This window comes from Populus trichocarpa, chromosome 13 (assembly GCF_000002775.5).
Source record: "Populus trichocarpa isolate Nisqually-1 chromosome 13, P.trichocarpa_v4.1, whole genome shotgun sequence".
Lineage (NCBI taxonomy): Eukaryota > Viridiplantae > Streptophyta > Magnoliopsida > Malpighiales > Salicaceae > Populus > Populus trichocarpa.
This window is the reverse complement of record NC_037297.2, coordinates 9,355,441-9,369,507: the sequence shown is the minus strand read 5'-3', so window position 1 is coordinate 9,369,507 and position 14,067 is coordinate 9,355,441. Positions and strand designations below refer to the sequence as shown.

General features: G+C 32.8%; 1 protein-coding gene across 2 annotated transcripts; it reads right to left on the bottom strand.

The window, feature by feature from the left end:
- Positions 1-1,800: 1,800 nt before the first annotated feature.
- LOC7494384 (bZIP transcription factor 18) lies at positions 1,801-5,773 on the bottom strand. Of its 2 annotated transcripts, XM_024583321.2 has the most exons (5): positions 5,026-5,773; positions 3,353-3,485; positions 3,171-3,255; positions 2,288-2,432; positions 1,801-2,217 (listed from the first exon to the last, which is right to left on the bottom strand). In XM_024583321.2, exons 1-5 carry the CDS (start codon positions 5,442-5,444, stop codon positions 2,037-2,039), a joined length of 963 nt encoding a protein of 320 aa, XP_024439089.1. In that variant the 5' UTR covers positions 5,445-5,773; the 3' UTR covers positions 1,801-2,036. The 2 variants fall into 2 exon arrangements, with proteins under 2 accessions (XP_024439089.1, XP_024439088.1); XM_024583320.2 differs by having other exon boundaries at positions 1,801-2,432; positions 5,026-5,769.
- Between the last annotated feature and the right edge of the window lie 8,294 nt (positions 5,774-14,067).

Genomic DNA, 14,067 nt, shown 5'->3' with positions numbered 1-14,067 from the left:
TTCTAACAAGAACCCTTTAAATATGAACTTATTAAAAAAAACATAGAACTTAGAGTTCATTTGATATGACTTTTAAATAGTAATTTGACTTTAAATCATACTTCAAAAGCTGTTTTTTTTATAAATAATTTATGACATAAATGAATTAAAATGATTTTAATTTAAGAATATGTTTGGTAAAGATGACTTGAAGCAAATTTTTAAAGAAAAAACATAATGCAAGTTCAAGAAAATTTAACTTTTGATTAAAAAAAATTGACTTAATTTTATAACAAATCAAGTCAAAAGTTCAAAAATAACTTAAATCAATTTATAAATGTTATACCAAATATAACCTTATTCATCTTTTAGTTATAAATGAACTTTTATTGTTATTGTTGTTGTTGAAGATGATGATGATGCTGATTTTTTATTTAACTTTTCTTGTTTAGAATGTCACTTGTTTATGAGGATTACTTGATCATAGGTTGAGCTGCTTAACAGGCTGGTAAGAGAGCTATTAGTCGAGTCTGAGTAAATGTTCTTAGCATGTTAGGCTGTTATGCTCATCATTTTCTAATTCACCCTGACCAACCAGATTGAGTATATTAAAGATCCAAGAGAAACCTAACATTAAGGCCTATATTTATAACTAATATGTATAAGGAAACTCGTCTGTTTATGTGTACTTTTTTAGTATTACTACCAAATCTACAAACTACAAGCAAAATGGAACAAGGATGATATCTAATGATGTCACAGAGAAACTTCAATGGATCTTAGGCTTCCACGATTGATAATGGACTTGATTACTTCTTCGGTATGCGTGTAAAACAAAATCCTTTATATGTTTTAGAAAACCATATGATACTTAAGTTAACAAGGGTATCAGAGGTTGAAGGATGTAGAAATTATTGAGGTCGGAGTATAGAGGTGAAGGAGAGGAAATTTTTCTATTATCCATCCTTATTTTACTAGGGTCGTCTCTATCTTTTTTATCTCATTCCTTTCTTACTTGTAAACTTGTTTATCCTTCTTCTATTAAGGTCATCCGTGTCCTTTTCATTCCCTTCCTTCCTTACTTATAGCTTTGCTCTGCTTAGTCCATTGTAGCTTACCACATAGAAGAGTTGGCCATCAAAATAACTCACCATCTATGAGAGGTGGTCATACCTACTAGATAATTATGGGGGGGGGGGGGGGGGGGGTGGTGAAGATGCCTAACTTATTAGTTAAGTTTGAAAATAATGCTCATGATTTGATGTAATTAATAGCCATGTCAATGGCTGGGTATTCTAATACCCACCATTCTACTGAGTATTCCACCATTCTAATTCCTCTTAACATAATTTTTTAATAGTTGTTCTGCATAATAACTATTTTGTTAGTGATGAAAATAAATAAAGAATAATTAAAAGAGAAAGAAGAGAGAAATTGAGAGAGAAGAAAAAACATAAAGAGAGAGAAGAAAAATTATATTGTTCACCTATGCCAGACCGGCATAGACCCAGGCAACCAAGTCGCCTAGTGCAGCCCGTGCAAACACACACACAGGTCACCTAGGGCAGCCCGTGCATAGGTCGCTTGGGCCAGGGCCAGACACACACTTATTATATATATATATATGAAAAATAGTACGGCAATATGAAAGCCTGGGAGATGTTAAGCAGCCTGGATATGCATGTAATATGAAAGCACCAAAGTTTAAAAACATAATATTTGGATTTGAACTGAGTGTGAATTGTGATGACTACAAAAATATATATATACAAATATTGAACATGAACAACTTCACAAGTTTCTACAATGAGGCTCATAACATGAAAATACCCATCTCGGTCAGGAAATAACCTTGTAGTCCAGTAAGTTTCTCCAGAAAAAATAAAAATGAAATTTTAATTTGTACAGACAAATCCTCATGAATAAGTTACTTGGAAAGTTTCCAAATACCGTTGAGTACACTTACAGTTAAAGAATCAACATCAAATGAAAAATGCATTTGGTTGTCAATATGGTCAATCTATGAAGTATGAACAATCCAAGAAACAGGGTGGGGGTCAACTGTATATCAGCAAAATTTCGTCAAAGACTGCTGTCTTCACTGGCAGATATTGAGGGGCATTCAGATCTAACCAGAACAGAGCTTCTGCTGCTGATATCAAAGCCCTGCAACCATCTGAGAGGATCCTGTGGCAACATCTCTGACAAGGCATGGGAATGCGATGCAGCAATTCCTGGCTGACGAGGTGACAAGTTAGATTGGAGAGGATGAAACTGTGGGATTTGTATGTTTAAGGCATCAACTGACCCAGGTCGTGGCCTTGGTGAAACCAAGGGAGAATGGTTATACGGAATATGCTGAATTCCCAAATTATAGCTATCTGTTGGTGTCATTATTTCCCCAGTGGCAAACTTGAGCCTCTCTACTTCCTTCTTTAGCGCTTCATTCAGAGCTATATATCAGAGTCATACAACCAAAAATACAGTCAGTCAGGATACTTCCTGTCCTATATGTCAAATGAATGATGACCAAAGAAAGATGATACCCAACAAAAAATGTGCAAGGGGATTGATATTATATCTCATTGCATATTGGTAGATGTAGAACATAGTTATAAAACTTGGACCATCCTGGCGGGTTGACCGGGACCCGCTGACCCAATGCCTGGGTTGAAGAAAAATTAGAAGTAAAAAACCTGGCTGACTCGGTAAAAAAACTCAAGTCTGACCTGGTCAAAACCCAAATCTAAACTTTTTTAAAAAAAAAATTCAAAATGATATCGTTTTGATTCTTTTTTTATAAAAAATCTGGAGGGTCAAACTAAGTTGACCCTCCCGACCTGTGACAGCCTAGTATTTGTTGTCTTTTTATACTTAGAAAATACATCTAGTATTTTAGTGATATCTAAAGAGCAAATATCCCAGAGCCGAGTTGACGAAATGTCAGCTAGACTACAATTATAAATGGTAGTGACATGTTGGATGACAATCATTATTCAGGAGTACATAATGCTTTGAAGTTACAAGTAGAACCCCCATTTATTGGAGGAAAGTATTACGCCTGAACAGCACAACAGCCTTCCACTTCACCGCATAAAATGCTAAATTGTCTACTAAGAACTTCCCAAGAAAGATGCATCCAACAATAGAACAGGGATTAGCATTTAAAGCAGAGCAAGGTTATAGTATACCATCACGTAATTGAGCCTGTTGTTCCATAGCTTGTAATCGAAGCTTAAGCTCTGAGTTCTCAGTAGTCAGACTTGATGTATCCCTCTGAAATGAGAATATAAGACCACAGATAACTGGCAGTTTAGAGAATTAGAAACTCTTATTCATAGCCTTCTAAACATACATGAGTTGTTTGCCAAACCTGGAACAGTGTAAGTTGTGCAGAAAGTGTAGTTGCCTCTGTCTGAAGGGTATGCACTTTTCTTTCAAGTTCTGATACATACCGGGCTTTCCTCTCTTTCGAGCGAGCAGCAGACTGCCGATTGGCCATAATCCTAGATAAATAATATAACTGTTTAGAGGAAACTTAAAGAATTAAAATGTTGTGCATCTACATGACAATCAGATCTATCAAAAGCAATTCTATGATTAATAAAGAATCACTCTTTAGAGTCTCGTGGACAGGCTACATCATTTACTTCAGAAAACAAATACTTCACCATACATTAATAAACATAAAGTACCATGAAAAAGCTTTCAATAGTTTCCTAGCTCATCGATGTAAAGTCAAAAGTGTTCATCTTCGGCAAAAGCAGCAACATGAAAATTGTTTTTTTTTTTTAAAGAAAAAAATAACTGATAAATTAAGGTAGCAAATCACTAAAAGCCAATTCATCCCTTGAAGTTTCTATTCTAACCTTTGGAAGAGCTATTTTTTATCTGCATTTAAATGTATAGCATCCATGCAACAGAAACAAATAACTTAGAAACATGCTTAACCGTAGAGATGTCAGGTGAAAAAAGAAAAAAATTTGGCAAGCTTCATTGCTAAGTAGAAAGGTGAGACTATGCGAGGAGGAAAGGATAGGACTATCAATCAGAAAAACTTGTGCACTCTAGGGTTCCTGAGGACTTGATCCTGTCAAAGACAGCATCTCCATCAGTAAAAAGTTTCAGCATGCATTGACGAGATACGTCTAGCAATCATAGTACCCAAATACATAGATCAGCCATGCAAGTTCTCATGTACCTCTAAAACAATATAACCCGTCAATTTGGTAGATACAACAACACCTAAATCTCAATTCCAAACTAGTTAGGGTCGCTATGTGGATCCTTTTACGCCATTCATACCTATCATAAAACAAATCCATCTAAATATCAAGAGATTTGAGCTCCTTTGAAACCACTTCTCTTTATGTTATCAATTTTGAAGATTAAAAAAAAAATTAGGCAACTTCTTAGTTTTAGGTTGCAACATTTTATGCCAATTCTCTACCACTTAAAATGGAAAATAGGAAAGTGTTCTCTTGTAATCGCCCAAATATCCACAGTGGTCTGGACAAGAACAACTAACCGCCTAGGTCAACAAAATAGGATAAAATCAAGGGGGGTTATGCATATAAAAAAAAAATCCTAACTAAACACTAAGGCCGTCTTGACATGCCTACAAGTCTGCAGTGAGAATATCCTAGAAAGTCCAATTCACATCTACCAAAACCAAATATGTTGCAAGATAACTAACAACCTAATGCCAAAACCAAAACCAAAGCCAAAGCCAAAGCCAAAGCCAAAGAGGTTTGCACTCTAAATCAAAGCCACATGAAGTTTTATTACACGATGTTGTCCTAAGAAGTAATCATTCAAAACTTACTCTCAAATTCAATCTCTCACAACTTCACAAACTAGGTCAAAATTAACAAAATGGTGTATCCAGAAGGAAAACCCAAATGCTCAACAGCTACCCACAAACATAAAAACAAATTGCTTGTTTATGTATTGCCACAAAGCAAATAAAATGAGAAAAACATCAACCCATTTGAAAAGCTATATAAACCAAATCCATTTCAAAGCAAAACCCAGAAAAGAAAATACCTTTTGGCTCGTTTAGGATCAAGAGCCCACAACTCAGCGAGTTTTTCAGGAGCCATAGCTTTCTTAGAGTCAATAGATTCCATTAAAGAAGACCCATCAACTGAATTGCTATGCTTATGCCTCGGCCTCACATATGCTTTTTCTTGCTCTTCCTCCACGTCTTGAACCCCATCACCACCACCACTAGCTGACTCATGACCGGCATTGTCCTGTTTCAGCCCAGAGGGTCCTTCTTCAGGTCTGGATCCAAGTTTCTCCATGTTCATATAAGAGCAAAAGAGGTCCTCTTCAGATACCAACTCATCAGGAACCAGATCCAAGTCATCCGTGACCCGGAATGGAACATCTGAGTGGGCCCGCCTGTGACAAGAGCTTCGAAATGGAAATGCTGAAGCATCCGAGTTGGAGGAATCATGCATTCTTCTTCTTCTTCTTTTAACAAGGACCTACGTCTCTTCCCTTATCTCTTTTTGTTGTGTGTGTGTGTGTTTTAAGAAAGAATTAGAAGAGAGAAGAAGGAGAATTCTTCTCCTTCTTGTCCCTTTTGCTCATATCTTGCTTGCTCAATCACATTGGGGAAGTGGTGGTGCTGGTTTTTGACAAGAGATACCCAGAGGCTTGCTTTCGGTTTCTGTGTCCTTGGGTCTTTTTAATTTTAGCCAATTTTCCAGAATAGTAGAGAGAAGAAGAAGCTTTTCATTTTTGCCATGCATTTTTTATACCACCTTAACCTCATCTGAATTTTTATTTTGGTCAACTCATCCAGTATCCATTATCCAATATTGCTTAAATATAGATAATCGTTCTAAAAAAAAAAAAAACATTTTATATATTAGTTCATTGATAGTAAATGTTAGATGGAGAAGGGGGGGAAATTGTTTCTTGATATCAAATTAGGCTTCATCTTGGTCAAATTTATGTTAAATAATCTTGGTAATAATCAAAACCAGATTGTTTTTCCTCTCACTTTTCTCTATTATGCTGTTCGTCATATATTTTATTTTTTCGTTTTCCTATCTGTTGTGAGAAGAATGACGGGGGGATTACAAAAGAGAAGAAGAGTGATGCGCTCATAATATTCTTAATGTTTAGGCCGGTCCACACAAAGATTTGCTTCTCTTGATTTATTTATTTTTTAAAACTTTAATAGTTGAATCATCGCTTGTTCAGATTTATACTTCTTTTGTTAGGTTATGTTGATAAATCTATTTAAAAAAAACATGAAAATCTTGTGCACAAAAAAATCAAAATAAATGATATTATGAGTGGAAAATATTTTACTTGTAATAGTTGTGAGATTACAATGGTTGTAGTGAAAATAGTCGTGATAGTGGTGAAAAAAAATAATGGTGAGTTGGCAATGGAAATAAAGGAGATAGTTGTAATGATGATAGTGAACATGAAGGTGATGGTGAAGTGGCAATAATGGTAGAGATGATGGTAGATAAAGAAGAGGAGGTTATGGTGACGTAGAGGACGAGGTGAAAGAGTTAATGGTGAGATGATAGTGGTGCTAATGAGGAGATGGTGATGATAATAAGATCGAGGTGTTGATTAAAATAGTTATATGATATTGTAAGTGAATTACTTTTTGTAAAATATTTTATAAAATTTCATGTACTAAAAATATTTTTTAATAAATAAACTAAGTTTAAAAATTGATTGTAAAATATTTTATATTTATCAATTTTCTTGTAAAATAATTTACTTTATGAGAAACAAGTGCAAAAACAATTTTTAGGAAACAAACACAAGAGAATCTATAAAATATTTTCCTATAAAGTATTTTAAGCGAAACAAACAATTCTAAAAAATTAAATATTAAACAATATTAAAAGCAAAAGGTATGGACAAATAATAAGAAAAGTCCCAAAAAGGTGATACAAGAAGATAAATGATTTCTTCTTTTATTGTTGGCTTGAAAGTTGATAAATCTTGAACTTTTAAGGTGATTATTTCTTATTCTTGCTAAAAAAAACTTTGTAATGAATTGCATTTGATTTGATTTCTTCTTTTGTTGTTGGATTATGATATTTCATTAGAGTCGGATTGATAATTATAGTATTTATTTTTAAAGGAATTTTTGGATGAAAAATATGTTTTTGTATGCAACTTCACATATTTAAAGAATATAGCTAATAAAAAGAAGAAATTGTAACTACTTATCCAATTTCAAGAGAGTTGTTCTTCTCTCCTTCTTTTTGGGGTTTTTGTTTCAATATTTCCTCCTTTTAATTTTTTAATGTGGACTAATGTTTTATTTTCCATTTATCAAGTATTTTGAGTTTTTGATTGTATATGTGATTTTTAGGTGCTTTTTAACTGATTTATTAATGAAAACTAGAAAAAAAAAGTATACTAGAAAAATTTTATAAAATTATTTATTTTTAAAAGTAACCTTATTAGTTACAACTTAAACATCATAAAATTTTATAAGTATTTGTTATAATATTTCTTCCTCCCTTTATTTTTATTTTTATTTTTATTTATCATCTTTTTTATTATTATTTTTGTTATACAATGATTCTCACGAAATATTTTATGGATTTATTAACAAACTAACAAAAAAGAAAGTAAACTTAAAGATGAAATAGTTAAATTATTGAAAGAATAATTTATTTTGGCAATGTAAATCAAAACGAAAAAAAAGCTCAGGAAATCTTAGGGTGGGTTGGTATAATGCTTAATAAGAAATAACATACAATTATATCGTACAACTTATCCTATTTTTTTTATCCAATAAGAGTAAAATATTCATTAATCCATCATCATTATTATTATTGCTAGTATTATTATATGCATGTGTGTGCATAAACTAACTTTTTAAAGCAAACAAAACTAGAAATGAGAGTTTTTTTTTGTTATAACCCAATTATGGGTTATTATCTAAAATTCACTTTTTTTTTTCAAAATCAAAATAAAAAAATAAAATAACGGCTGGCAACGCAGAGAAAGCAGGTCAGATAATATAATTGCAATTTTAGAAGAAATTCAAGGGCTAATTGTAACCCATTATGCCCAAATATAGAGAAACAATGCAAATTAAAGGTCAAATTAAATGTTTATTGGACAAATTTGCATAAAAATTAAGTTCAATGACATGATTAAATTTTTAATAGGTCAATTTGATTTAATCAAGGGCCAAATTGAATTTTAATTATGTTTAAGAATTAATTTGGGTCCAATTGAAGGATTTAATTAAGTGCAAGGACTTAATTACACTTTAAATGAGTCAAATTAATTTTATTTGAGGCTCAATTGGTAAACAATTAAGTTTGGAGGTCCAATTTGGGTTTAATTAAGAAGATTGAAATTTTAAGAGACAAAATTTAATTTTTACCAATTTAATTGATTGAAATCAAGGGCAAAATCGCAAGAAAACTGAAGTTTTAGGGTCAATTAGGGGTCAAATTGAAGAAATCTGATACCAAGGACCATATTGAAAAAGACGTGTAAATTCAGGATTCAAATTCAAGTTCGGCAGGGGCTAAATTGCACTAAATAAAAAGTATAGGGTCAATTAAGGGTGCAATTAAATCAAATTTAAAGGTGGAGGACTGAATTGAACTTTGGAAAAAAAACTCTAGTACTGTTCATTATCTTCTTCATGATTTTGCTAAAAAAGCTACCTGGGTGGCTACTTTTCAGATGCATTTAATGTCTCATATGTCCATCAAAATTGACGAATATTGAACCAAAATGATCCATTGACATTTATATACAACCCCATGTGAACCGTTCAGGCCGAATGACAACACAGAATCCCCGGCACCGACGTAAAGTGACCACCTCAGGCAGCATTAAACTGTTGGATTTGACAGTTCATGGTGCCCACTTTGAACCAACGATTGGGATACTTCCCAACTGAATCAAGGGCCGCAATTTTTTTCAAGTGAAGAAAAGATTACCCTCTTCCAACACCTATAAATACGGGTGGATTATAATTCCAACAGCTCCAACCACGAGCTTCCCCTCTTCTTTGCAAGCCTCTGCTTCTTCTTCTTCCAGCTGCAACCAGCACCAGCCGCCGGTCTCACCACCTTCAGTCACACCGTGCGCCACCAACCAGGCCGCCAACTCCTTCCACACTAGGTAAGCCTTACCCCTCTCTTCTTCCTCTTCCTCCCTTCTTTGCTGCCACTGCATTCAAATAGTGAAGCGTGAATTATAATTCACGCTCCACTATTCATACACTTAGTTATGAACAGAGCAACGTGAATTATAATGCATGTTGCACTATTCATGCAACTTAGTCACTAGGTTGTGCCGATGACTAAGTTGCATTGGGCTGGACATGTCTCTACCTATCCCGAACCCAAAAAGAAAAAAAGAGAAAGAAGACATGTTGGGCCGAGATCAGCCCATCCTTTTCTGGGTCTGAGCTCGACCCAGTTAGCTGGGCCGGGCCTAGCCCACATATTTAATAATATGTTAATATAATAATATATTATATGTTATTATTATTATTATTAAAAGAAAAATTTTCAAAACTCCTTTAAAAAAAATTTGTGATTTTCTCGCATATTTTTCCATCAATTTTGCTTAATAACGTGTTGTATACTTACACTGTAAGATACAGATCCGGTATTAAAATACTCGGTTTTCTCCGAAGCTTTTCTAAAAAATTTCAAAAAAAAAATTAAAACATTTTAAAAAAAATCTCAAAAAATCTTTTAAATTAATTTTCCTTTTCAAAAACAAAAAACAACATTTTGTTTTCATGCATATGGCCGAAGCCTAAAATTTTTCTAAGCATATCTTCATAAAAACAAAAATTGCATCTTTGTCATGTTTTAAAATGCAAAATGGATATCGTAACCAGTTTATAATCATTCATTAGGGTTTGACCAAAATATTAAAAATCTTTTTTCCAATCTTTTTTCTAGGGTTCAAATGTAGACTTTAATATCCGTGAGGTGTAAAATTACACGATAAAGTACAACCTCAGATATTAAAAATACAAGTTGTAAATAAATAATATATTATATCTTATCCACCTGATTGAAAATGAATTGATTATGATTAAAAAGAAAAAATAAATGTAGTTGAATAGTAACATATTGAATCTAGGAATTCCTTGATATTTCACATAATCTATTTATAAATAGATCAAAAATATTAGAAAATGACAAGAGAAACTTCATAGTTATAAATAAAATATAAAACCAACTGATAATGATCTCATCCTTTTTTAATTAAAAAAAACTCAATATATATTTATAAACCCTTATTGGTAAGTTTGAAAGAAGATTATGATGATGTGACAGAGCTTTAAATAGTACTTATAAGAGTATCTATAAGAAAGAAATTCCTCCCTAACCTAGGATATAACTATAGTCTATGATATAAATATGGTCTATAGATCTACCCTCCAATACTAATGTATATTCCACCAAAACTCTAATGATCAAAAAGATAAAATTAATGAAATTCTTAAAATACAACACATAAAAATAGATTAATTCATTTTTTATTTTGTATTTATACAACACATAAAAAAAACCCAATTTTTGACTTTCAAATTAAAACTATACAAATGCAAAAGAAAAAAGCCAATACAAATTAATAGTGTTAAAATCTAAAAATAATAAAATTATATAATAATATTAAATTAAATATTAATTATTTTTGTTATTCATTTGGGATTTTATTTATTGTCTTACATTACTTTTGACTCATTTACAAGAAAGAATTTATAACATTACAATTATATATATATAAAAAAACCTAATTGGGGTGGTGCAATTACTATTCATCGCCTCATAGAATACTTTTTACTCAAACAATATTTTGTATTGTTTTCATTCTTGAAGCTTTTTTTTTAATTTAGTCACTAATATTTTTCAATTTCATCATTGTATATTGTGTTATTTTAATTTTGAGCCTAAGAAATTGTTTTGATTATTTTTTCATGGGATTCTCAAGCTGTAAAAAAAATCCTTGATTGATTTTTAATTTTGAAAAAATAAATTTGTTTTTATTTATTGAAAAAAAAAATTGAACACAAAGGGACCCAATTTGACATTATGGAAAAATAAATTTTTTACTTTTAAAAAATGCTCCGTTCCACTTTTTTCTACCTTTAAATTTTGTCAATTTTCTTTTTTCTTCTCTTTAATTTTAAAATTACACATTTTAGTTCAAAATTTTATTTTGTTTACATATCAATTCTTGAGTTTAAGAGAGAAGAGAGTTATTGAAAAATAATAGAGGAGAGAGAAAATGTTTGTTGGCAAGATTCTATTAATAAAAACACCAATTTTGGTATCAATGCATTCCTTTTTATGAGAGAATTATCATGGTATTTTTGTGTCTTCCATGTTGGAAAAAGTTGACAGCGATTGAGAGAGATTTTATATTTTGGTTTAATTTTGAGTTTTTCAACCGATTTGAGGGTTTTTCTTTTTACTTAAGGAATTAGTTTATAGAGGTTATAAGAGTGTTTTTAGGTGAAAATGAGTTAAAAAATGTTTTTTGAATCCAAAAGTCCCTAGTCTGATTTTCTGGCCACCTCTCTGATGATCGAAAACTGGGTTAGCAGGCTACATATAGTTTGCTTCTCTTTTTTTTCAGAAAAAGGGTGAACGACACATTTGTTAACCTTTAGGTCAAATACTCATGTTTTTATATATTTTAATGATAACAATAAAATGAAAAATGGACTAATGATATGCATTGTTGAGAATGAGTTTTGAATAGACTTATTAAAAGAACATGTCAACAAGCATAATGGATTCCGTGAAGAAATTAATCAAGCAGTACAAGAAGGAAGCAAAGTGAAAACTTAGTTTAAGTATTCATTTTAAGTGTTCAATGTAAATCTTTATATCATACTCAATAGCATAATTAAAATGAACTCTTCACTCTTCATGCATTAAAGGATTGATAATTAATTTGATATAATCTAAGATGGATGGTTTAAGAAATCATCTAGGTTAATTTGTCAAGAGTAGAATTTTGCATGAATCGGTCGACCATTTAAAATGACCAAATGAACCAGTCAACCATTTTAGTTATTAATGAGTTATAACGACTATAAATGACTAATTTTTCTTAGAAGCGCGCGCGCCCACACGCGCGCACGCGCACACACACACACACACAGATATATATATATATATATATATATATATATATATATATATATATATATATATATATAGCTTATCCAATTGTAAAATTAGAGAGGGATTCCAAACATATATAATATACAAGCTATTCTAAAAGTAAATACACTGCAAAATCATCAATCCTTAATTATACTCTAATTGGTGCTATTAAACCTTCATAATCTAGCACAAGAGTATTTAATATCATTCTCAATACATTTAAACACCTTCAAATCTTATAAGGGCTATCTTGTGAAATATTGAGATACTAAAAGTTTCAATTATAATATCCATTCTATTAAGAGAGTTAATTGGGATAAAAAAATCACTATTGTACACCTTTGAGAGTTTTGTAAATACTCTTGGTATTGGTGAGATAATTTCTCCAAGCTTGCTGGTTATGGACTGCTGTTTTCCTTCACTTTTCTTTCTTTCTTTCCTTTTCACTATCTTTTCCTTCCAAAGCTTGTTAGACCCGCTATGTTAGGCTCTTTAACCTTCACACCAAGGTTTTTTCACAGTTTGTTTCTCCATGTTTTTCCTCTCATTTTCCTTTTTTTAAGCGGTATTTATAAGATTTTGCTAGGGTTTTTGATGGATTCAAACATAAATTGATCAAAACTTAGCCCTTTGATCAATATATTTCACAACTATAAGCTCTGTACCTATGTTGTTTTTTCAATGGTGGTTTTGCAACAAACTTAGTTTTTAGAGGTTTTGGTGGTTTTCCAAATTTAGAGATTGATGAGCTTGTTTCTAGCCTTTTGATCTTGAGATAAACGTGATCAATGTTTGATAAGTGTTGCTACCCAATTTTTGACCCATGTTTTGATAAATTTTCAGAAAAATTCAAAAATAGCGAAAAACATTGAAAATCCAAAAAAATACATTTTTAATACATTTGCATCGTTTTTAGCATTTTTAGCATCGTCTCAAAAGAATTTAAATTTTCAAAGATATTTGGAACGCGTTCAACTTTTAACGCATTATTTTTAAAATCATTGATTTTCCTCATTGAGTCGATGTTGATATTGCTCGTTTTCAAAAAATACAAAAAATAAGAAAAATCAAAATTTACAAAAAAGAAGAAGTTGAGGGACCAAGTTTGAAAACCTAGCAATATTTTTGCCTATAAATACTGGTCTTCAACACACATAAAAAGGGGGGGGGGCAATTTTGATATATAAGAAAAATACAAAAAAAGAAAACCCTAACCCTAAACCCATCTTTTTCAAAGGAGCGGCGCCCCCCTCCCTCTCAGCCGATTCCTCTTCTTCCCTCTCAGCCGTCCCCTCAATCTTCAACCCTACAGCCCCCACATTTTGTTTTCCTTTGGACAGAATCCGGGAGGTAAACCTTCACCCCCGGCCAATTTCATCTTCTCCACTCAACCTCCACACCGTTCCCCATCTTCTTTTCCTTTTCCAAGCAACAACACAGAGCCCCTCCCTTTTGATTTTCTTCTCCCCCACAGCAGCCGGCAACAAACCCAGCTTCTCCATAACCGAGAGCAGCCCCGCAGCGGCTCCTTTCTTCCTCGGCCGACTACCAACAGCAACGGAGAAGCAACACCTACAGAGCCATCAGCACCGTCCATACCGTCAGCCGCAGCAGCGCCCACAGACGTCGTCCCTTCCTCATCCGCCAGAGTTGCCCGCCTTCTTCAACCAGCAGCGACGGGCCGCTCCCCGTGCAGCAGCGCCTGCCTCCTCCAGCTCCTCCTCCACAGACGCCGTCCCACATGGCCGGGCCTGCAACCAACAGAGAACAACGAAGCAGAGAAGAAGGCGAAACCAAGAACAAAGCAGATCCGAAACGGAAACAAACAGATCCGTGAACCAGAAAGAAAAAAACTAAAACCAACCGCCTTGCGTATTTTTGGGCTTTTGCAGGTGACGGTGACTCTCACCGCCGGCGCAGGGAGATAGAGAAG